The 10,111-nt window shown below is 28.5% G+C and overlaps 2 protein-coding genes across 3 annotated transcripts; both read left to right on the top strand.

The window, feature by feature from the left end:
* The first annotated feature begins 226 nt into the window (after positions 1-226).
* Positions 227-3,719, top strand: LOC113560421. The gene is made up of 3 exons (XM_026966287.1): positions 227-282; positions 1,209-1,335; positions 1,842-3,719. The coding sequence occupies exons 2-3, from the start codon at positions 1,249-1,251 to the stop codon at positions 3,717-3,719; spliced, it is 1,965 nt and encodes a 654-aa protein (XP_026822088.1). The 5' UTR covers positions 227-282; positions 1,209-1,248.
* A 1,513-nt stretch (positions 3,720-5,232) lies between these two features.
* LOC113548336 lies at positions 5,233-9,622 on the top strand. 2 transcript variants are annotated; one of them, XM_026949164.1, is made up of 3 exons: positions 5,233-5,417; positions 6,986-7,112; positions 7,613-9,622. In XM_026949164.1, exons 2-3 carry the CDS (start codon positions 7,026-7,028, stop codon positions 9,500-9,502), a joined length of 1,977 nt encoding a protein of 658 aa, XP_026804965.1. In that variant the 5' UTR covers positions 5,233-5,417; positions 6,986-7,025; the 3' UTR covers positions 9,503-9,622. The 2 variants fall into 2 exon arrangements, with proteins under 2 accessions (XP_026804965.1, XP_026804966.1); XM_026949165.1 differs by lacking the exon at positions 5,233-5,417 and adding an exon at positions 6,241-6,368.
* The last annotated feature ends 489 nt before the right edge of the window (positions 9,623-10,111 follow it).

Consider the following 10,111-nt stretch of genomic DNA (forward strand, 5'->3'; position numbering starts at 1 on the left):
TTATTCAAACATTCCTTTTATTGCATTATCTATACGGATTATTTAACTCAGGATAAAAAATTTAATAAAATGTACACTTTTATGTTGAACGTTGACTATGATACATATATTAGTTTGTGATTAATTTAATTATTCTCGAATATAACAAGTTTTATAATCATTTATTTTTATATTAAACATGTGTTTTTCTTTTCAAATAAATACTAGATTATTTAGCAATATTTATTTTTACTACGAAAATTTTTTGTGATTTCGGAAGGTCAATCATCTATCACTGTTTTGGTAACAAATTAATTTATTAAATTATTATGTAGTTATTGTTTTCAATTATGTAGTAATAACCATTCTATCTCGATACCAATGAAATAAGATAACTATACGTAACAAATTATACTCACAGTTAATTATTAAAATTTACCTTCAGATTTCAGATATATACTTAAAATATTAAATGAATCTATTTGACTTATTTCTCTTGGTAAAATTATCAAGTAATAACCTTTAAATTCTATTAGATTTAATAACTGCTATATGTAAAATAAAGATTGTATTCGATTCTATCTCTATGTTTAATTATAATTATAGATATACAGACCCTGTTGTTTTATTCTTACTTATTATAAATTTATGATATTATTATTTGAACTGTATACATAATAAGACCGTATTTTGTATAATTATATAAAAGTATTAGAGATCTAGACATAAATTCCGGCGTTTCTTTGTTAAGTTTAACTTAACCATACTTAAATGCCAATATACCTTAATTGAATAATTTTGAAAAATATTTTGATAATTTTTTATCATATTTTGAAAATTTTAATCTATTAATATTAGTCGTGCTGAATCCATGAATATAATACAAAAAACCTAAAATATGAACTAAAAGCATAATGAATATAGGAAATATGATCAAACAAGTAAAAATCGAACAAATATGCTAAAGTATATAAATTTAAATTGATAAGTTTAAATTCTTTGAGTAATGAAACAAATTTTTATTTTACTCCACGTTAATTTAGATGTTATTAAAAAATATGATGAATGCATAAAATTCCGTTCCTTATATTATTAGTTTTATTTATATAATATGATATATAAAAAGTTATTTTTTATTTATAATAATTATAATATATAATTTAATATTTAGAAGTAAAAATCTATAATAAGAAGAAAGTAAGAATCTATAATTAAATAATTGTTTTTAGATGAATAATATCTTGGAACATTCATAATTTTGGCGGTATCATGGCTTATTGCAGAAAGCTTAACAAAAACAAAAATTACGGGAACTGCCATTCTTTGAACGGACTATTTGTACTGGTTTTTACAATGGTAAATACGATATAAATTGATAATTATGATTAAGAAAATATTTTAATTTTATTGAAGTGTATATCAAAATATTTGTTTAATATTACTTAAAAAATTTACACAAAATAATTTAAAAATAAAAACGAGTATGGAAAAAAAACAGTATTTTATCATATTCAACAAGTTATTTTATTTTGGATATATTTTAGTTGAAAATATTTTAAAAAAATGTTTAACAAAAGATTTTGAAATTGAAATTTACATAAACGGAAAATATTGAAGTTGTGAGAAGTTTAAAATTATATAAATAAAGTATCTATATTTACGAAATAAATATACCAATAAACTGCAGAATCTTACTTCTTTCATTATTAGATTTAGTAAAAATATTAATACAGCTTTTCACAATTTTTCGACTATAATATTAGCATTTTAAAAATTATTAATGTTAAAAAAAAAAAAATAATAAACAGACTTAAAATAGTTAAAATGCCAATAAAAATTAATAAACGGTTTTTTTCCATTAGATTTTGATGTTTGAATCAGTTAGTAGTACATTGGAAACGGATTCAAATAATACCAGTTGTTCAAATGCACTAACATGCACTAAATGTACAATCAAAGCTCAATGCAAATGGTCTCTAAAACAACAGAAATGTATAAAAAAGATAAATGTTTCAAATTTAATAGCCTCAACTATTGGGGAGTGTCCACAGTTTTCAGTTGATAGACACTACAGTTATAATAATTTTTATGGTTTTGCTGATTTTAATTACACTTTAAAGGTATCAAACGATTCAGTAGGTTTTAAGAATTATCTTCGAACCAGTACAATTTATTTGCATACAATGTCATCCAGTTTTAGTCCCACGTTTGATAAAGAAAAAAATAATTTTTTTTTTTCAATAGCTTTTTGGGAAATATCACACAAAGTATTCAATCAGCCGTTCACTGAATTTTTTTTTATTAAGTTCAATAAGGTCATTTTGCGGTTCGACAACGTCGCCGATCATTATGTTACGTTTTATAGACGTAATCAATGTGCCGACCACGAGAAGGACAAATTCTGTGCGATTTGTGCATGGAACTACAACGGGTATTTTAACTATTTGAAATGGTGTTCGAAGGACAACGTCTGTGTGGGTCGAAAGCTGTTGTACCTGAAGAACAACGCCGAAGAATTATTAAAAGAATATAGAATATTAGATTTTGACGACCGGATTGAAGAAGCCTACGTGACGAACGACTGTCCTGAAGTAAACGTGATAGCGGTCAATCCGCTGTCTGGACCACGTAGTGGTGGAACGGTGGTAACGGTCACAGTTAGAAACCACATGATACTTGCGGAGGACATGACGATACAGGTGATAGTGGCAGGAATGGTGTGCATGAACCCCAGAACATCAGGACCCGAGACGATCACTTGCACCACGTCACTATGGGTAACCGACAACGAAGAACCACCGACCCCCGGTTCAATCCTAGTCAAATACTCGTCAGACAAAGGTAGATTAACGATCAAATCATCGCAGATATTTCAGTATGACGTCCATCCAACTTGTGGCTCACCCAGACCCGTACTGAACGCGAATCAGCGACTTAGAGCTTTAGAATCGGGAGACATCACTGTGCCGGTGCGTGGTATTCGTTTCGTCAAACCATGTGTTGTATCCTCCGCCCAACTCTTCGTCGTGCTGACAAATGGTACTATGCAGTTCGCGTCCAGTTATTGTGATATACCGGTCAACGATACGTACATGGTCTGTCGGTCGCCGAGAGTTGACAGTCGTGTATGGCGTAACGCATATTCGTTTGATGAAGGAATCTTATTGGATTTCGGGCTGAATGTGACGAATTTCATCGGAAATCAGTCGCTGTTGGTGAAAGGGCCGCCACACGGTTTTCACTTACTCCTCGATCCGGTGCTAGTGGATTTTTATATAATAAATAGTACTGGTTCAATAGAATTCAACGGGCGCTACTTGAATAACTTGCAGTCCGACGTCATCCTGATAAGGCTCCCAAAATCATCGGCGATGAGTTGCGAATCTGTGCTGGACTGCGCAGTTGTGGCGTGTTGCGAAAATGTGGTGATTTCAGAACAACGTATAATATGCAAGCCGAACGTGACCATCGCTTCAGCTGCCACTACATCGCACAACATCTTGGTCACGATCGACGACCAATTGTCGTACACCGTGCCCAATAGATTTCCACCCCCCGATTTTACTGACTGGTTCCGTATTATCATCAGGTGGTCAACGTGTCTGTTACTTGTTTTCGCGATGGTTTTTTATATAAAGACTGAAAATAAGTACGGCTTGACGAAAACTGTTGGTGACCCACTGGTGTCTTCCACGAGATCACAAACTGGCGGACACTACGATATAGTTTTAAATAGTTAATTAACTAGTAGTGTATTTATTTTGGTTGTTATTATTAACTAAACATAATATATTCCAAAATAACTAGTGTTTTTTTCCCAATATTATTCCCAAAACTGAACTTATTTTGATAAATTATGTAAAAAATTATTTTTAAAATATTCCAAATATTTCTCACTGTGTTCTGTTATTTATATCTCGAGTAATAATTTTTCACCAAAGAAATTTAAAATTTTTTTTGCTTATTCGGCAATTAACACAAAACTTTTAAAAATCTATTCGAGATTGGTATAACGTCCAAAAATTACAGATTGTTAGTTTAGTTATAATATGTTTGTTTAAAAATACAAATAAAAAATTACAAATATTAATGGTTTACAAATAATATAATAATATCATTTTCTTTATAAACTTAATCAAACAGTGCTTTACGTATAAAATTTAATTGTGAACGTGAATCGTGGTATAAATTAATATATGTACTGTACTATTGTACTAAATAATAATAGCAGATAATCACCAAATTTTTTTTTATTTCATTGATAGTTATAATTAGTAGATAATATTGAAATATATAAAACATCGTCTAATTAATATATTTATACCATATAATTTAATAACTAAGAATTTTCATAAAGTAATGTATTCCACGTGTATATAAAATATGACTGTTTAAGTTAAGTTATAAGCCATTATATAATTCTTATAAAATTAAAATTTACTTTTTAGAAAATGTACTAAATATATATTTCTAAGTTAATCATTGATAACTTACATCATTTCCATCAAAAACCCTATTTTATATAACCGTTAAATAACTTTTAATTTAATTTAAATTAAATTCAATAACCGTATAATGTAGTAAAAAAACACTATCTCATTAAAAAAATATAATGTAGATTAATATCAAATAACATATGAATCAAAGAATATATATATAGTATCTGAATTCAATGATGAATCCTTGTAAACGAAAAACGATTCAGAGTAGATGAGATTGTTTGAGCAGAATCTATTTGAAGTATAGTTTATGCTATTTTATATTTAAAATATTATTAGTATTTTAATAATACAGTAGAGGTTAGACTGATTTTTGTTAACAATATTATATAGAACTTGTGTAATTACTTATGGACCAAAGGAAGATGTTTATATTATGTTTTTTGTGTTTTAATAAGTACAAATAACTTGAAAGTAATCTAAAATATTATAAAAAATGTATTATGTATGAAAAATAATACTGTATGTAATGTTAGTGATTAAAATTTATACGATTAATATGATTTGAAATAAATTTAATTAAGATGCTAAGCAAAGCATTTGTATGTTCAATGTTCATATAATATATTATTATTAAGTTGAAATTTTTACACATATTTTCGTAAATAGTTAAGAATGGAATTTCAGGTGTATATTAACATTGGCTATTATTTATCCAAACATTCCTTTGATTGTATTATCTATGATCTATTTAACACGGAATGAAGTTTGATAAATAATTTAATAAAATGAACACTTTTATGTCGAACGTTGACTAAGATACATATAAGTTTGTGATTTAATTTAATTATTCTCAAATATAACAAGCTTTATAATCATTTATTTTTATATTAAAAAGGTGTTTTTCTTTTCAAATAAATACAAGTTATTTAGTAATATTTATTTATACGACGAACATTTTTTGTAACTTGGGAAGGTTGATCATTTATCGCTATTTTGGTAACAAATTGATTTTTAATATTAATATGTAGTTAATTATTGTGTACAATTGCCCAGTAATAACTATTTTATCTCGATACCAATGAAATAAGATAAACATACGTAGCAAAGTATACTCACTGTTAATTATTAAAATATACATCTTCAGATTTCGGATATACTATAATTTTAAATGAATCTATTTTTCGCATTACCCAGTGGCGGTTTTTAGGACGGTGAAGAGGCACTCATCGCTCGCCCCTTGGATTTTTTTGTGTCAATTTTTATGTTCTGTATGTCATATTATTATTTTCACAGTAAATCTTCAAGCTTTTTTTTTATATCAGCATGAAACATTGAATTGACAAAAAAGAAATATTGATATTATTGTTTAAATAATTTTCTTTACTTTAAATAATTTAATTGTTTTCCATTTTTTTTATTAATTTTTGTTTAATTATTATTATGTTTACTATTTTTAATGTAATTAAATTACTTTTATAAACTTATTAGTTGATTTGTTTTGCATGTTAAATTTTTTTAAGCTGTTTATCTAAATATACTACAATGTTCTTTTTACATACAATCATTTTTACAACTATACCTATAGGCATTATTTCCGTGTTATTTTTTTAATTGTTATTACACTAAATGCTTAAATTGCTTTAAATTTATTACTTCAGTTTTGCATTTATTATTTAAATTTTTTTTAGATTGTAGTCAACATTACGGACTTTTTACTATATTATATAACAGTATGTACACGTTTAAAGTTAAGTATAAATCAGATATTTGATGTTAAAAATGTTATTTATTATAGGACCATGTACAGATTTTTATTATTTTTTGATATATGTAATTATGGTGGTAGAGAACGTGCACAATTGAAAATAGCCCCCACCCTAAATGTTATATCAAAACCGCTACTGGCAATTCCGCTGCGAAAATCACCACACTTGTATGTAGAATAAAGTATGTACCTATAATTTAGGTACTACCTATTCAATTATATTATTATAATTACAAGTATACAGACCATTTTATTTTATTATTACTTATTATTGTTAATTACGAGTTTATTATTTAGACTGGTGTAAATAAAATAAAACCGTATTTTGTATAATGATTAGAAGTAGAGTTTAAAACATAATTCTTCAGTTACATTTGTTAAATTTAATTTAACAATAGTTAAATGCTTAAATACTTCAATTGAATAATTTTTACAAACATTTTATAAATTTGAAAAATATAGAGGGTGATACGTCTTTTTAGTTAAGAAGTACATTGTCTATAATTATTGTATAATTTTTGTAAGTTTCCTCAATTACACAATAATTTCAAAAAAACCGATATCATAAATATATATTATCATAAAATATAAATTTATTAGTTCTATTTATATATAATACATATTAAGTTATTTTTTATTTATAATAATATAAATATAATATTTTAATATATTGAAGTAAAATAATCAATACATATCTATTAGTATATAAAGTTAATTTATTTATAATAATTGTAATATTTATTTCAATATTTTGAAGTAAAAATCTTAAAAGTATCTATAATTAAATAATTATTTTTAGATGAATAATATTTTGGAACATTCATAATTTTGGCGGTATCATGGCTTATTGTAGAAAGCTTAACAAAAACAAAAATTATGTGAACTGTTATTCTTTGAACGGACTATTTGTACTGGTTTTTACAATGGTAAATATAATATAAATTGATAGTTATAATTAAGAAAATATTTTAATTTTTAATTGAAGTGTATATCAAAATATTTGTTCAATAATACTTAAAGTATTTACAGAAAATAATTTGAAATTTAAAATGAACATTAAAAAAAAATGTATTTTATCATAATATTCAATAAGTTATTCTATTCTCAATATATTTTAGGAGTAAATATTTAAAAAAATTGCTTAACAGAATGATTCGAAACCGAAACTTACATAAAAGAAAAAATATTGAATAAACTATAAGAAGTTTAAAATTATAAAGTAATATATACGTAATAAATATAACAATAAACTGCTGAATCTCACCTCGTGCATTAGATTTAGATAAAATATAAATACAACTTTTCACAATTTTCCGGTTATAATATTAGCATTTTAAAAATTTGAATATTAAAAAAAAAATAAACAGTATTATAATCACGTATTTAGAATGCAAATAAAAATTAATAAATGTTTTTTTTCCATTAGATTTTGATGTTTAAATCAGTTAGTAGTACATTGGAAACGGAGTCAAAAAATACCAGTTGTTCAAATGCAATAACATGCACTAAATGTACAATCAAAGCTCAATGTCAATGGTCTCTAGAACAACAAAATTGTATAAAAAAGACAAATTTTTCAAATTTAATAGCCTCAACTATTGGGGAGTGTCCACAGTTTTCAGTTGATAAACAATATAATTATGATAGCAGTTTTATTTCTCTGAAATACACTTTTAAGGTATCAAACGATTCAGTAGGATTCACAAATTATCTTCGAACCAGTCAAATTTTTTTACGAAGAACGTCATCCCTTCATAGTGCTATAGTTAAGCAGATAATAAATGATAGTTTTATATTTTCATTCAACACGCCGACAGAGTACTTCAATATATTAAATAATCAGTCGATCACTGAATTTCTTTTTATTGAGTTCAATAATGTAACGCTGCGGTTCGACAACGTCGCCGATCATTATGTTACATTTTATAGACCTAATAATGAATGTGACAACTACGAGAAGAAGGAATTCTGTGCAACTTGTGCATGGAACTATAACGGGTATGCGAACTACTTGAGATGGTGTTCGAATAAGACATTGATCTGTGAGGGTCGAAAGCAGTTGTACCTGAAGAACAGGTCCGAAGAAATATTTCCTATAAATCGATTTGTAGACCAGCGAATTGAAGAAGCCTACGTAACGAACGACTGTTCCGAAGTAAAAGTGATAGCCGTACACCCGCTGTCCGGACCGCATACTGGTGGAACGGTGGTAACGATTACAGTTAAAAACCACAGGATACTCGCGGAGGACCAAACGATACTGGTGATGGTGGCAGGAACGGTGTGTACGAACCCTAGGACATTGGGATCAGAAACGATCACTTGCACCACGTCACCATGGGTAAACGTTACAGGAGGACCACCGGCTCTCGGTCCGATCTTGGTTAAATACTCGTCGGACAAAGGTCGATTAACGATCGAATCGTCGCAGAGGTTCCAGTATGACGTCCATCCTACTTGTGGCTCGCCCAAACCCGTACTGGACGCGGAGCAACAACTTAGAGCCTCAGAATTTGGAGACATCGTCGTGCCGGTGCGTGGTGTTCATTTCGTCACACCATGTGTAGCTTCCTCCGCCCGACTCTTCGTCAAGCTACCAGATGGTATTATGCAGTTCGCGTCCAGTTATTGTGATATACCGGTCAACGACACATATATGGTCTGTCGATCACCGAGAGTGGACAGCCGTGGCTGGCCTGATAGGAACTTGTCTGATGAAGGACTTTTATTGAATTTCGGGTTGAATGTGATGTATTCCATTGGGAATCAGTCGCTCTCCGTGGAAGGACCGTCGGGTGGTTTTCACGTACTCTTCGATCCGGTGCTAGTGGATTTTAATATAATAAAAAGTAATGGTTCAATAGTCTTCAACGGTCGCTACTTGAATCATTTGCAGTCCGACGTTGTCCTAATGCGGCTCCCGAATTCATCGGCGACGGGTTGCGAATCTGTGCTGGACTGCGCAGTCGTGGTGTGTTGCAAAAATGTGATGATTTCAGAACAACGTATAATATGCAAGCCGAACATGACCATCGCTCCAGCTGCCACCACATCGCGCAATATCTTGGTCACAATAGGCGATCGGTTGTCGTACACCGTGCCCAATAAATCGTTACCCCCCGCACAACCGTCCATATTTTCCGGCTGGCGCAGTGTTGTCATCTGGTTGTCCGCGTGTCTGTTTATTGTTTGCGTGTTGCTTTTTTATCTTAGGAATAGAAGTCAGTACAGATTGACGAAATCTGTTGACGACCCATCGGTTACTTCCACGAGATCACAAGCTGGTCTACACTACGATATAATTTTAAATAGTTAATTTAGTAGCAGTGTATTCATTTTGACTTTAATTATTATTTAAACATAATATATTACAAAATAATACGCCTTTTATTTTCAATTATCCCAAAAAGTAAACATGTTTTGATAAAATATGTATAAAATAATTTTTAGAATATTTAAAATAATTTTATGTTATTCAATGTTTTAAGGACGCCATTATAAAATTGTACCAATATTAATATGCTCACTGAGTTCTATTATTATTAATTTATATCTTGATTAATTCTTCACCAATGAAATTTTAAAATTAAAATTGTGTTTGCTTATTCGGAAATTAACACCAAACAGTTAATAAACTATTCGTTATTTCCAGAAATTATAGTGTGATATCACTATCAGCTTGTTTCAATAGACAGTTAAAATAATACACATGTTAGATGTTTCACAAATAACATAATAATTATTTATTTTTTTATATATTTTATCAAACTGTGTTTAAATATTTAATAAATTTGATGTTGAACGTAGAATTTTTGTAGTTTGTGCTTTTAAAGCAATACTGTATTTTAAATACTGAATTACGATCATGGTATATATCAATCGTATGTATGTACTGTACCTATTTAATAATAATATAATATAATAT

Source organism: Rhopalosiphum maidis, chromosome 1 (assembly GCF_003676215.2).
Source record: "Rhopalosiphum maidis isolate BTI-1 chromosome 1, ASM367621v3, whole genome shotgun sequence".
NCBI lineage: Eukaryota > Metazoa > Arthropoda > Insecta > Hemiptera > Aphididae > Rhopalosiphum > Rhopalosiphum maidis.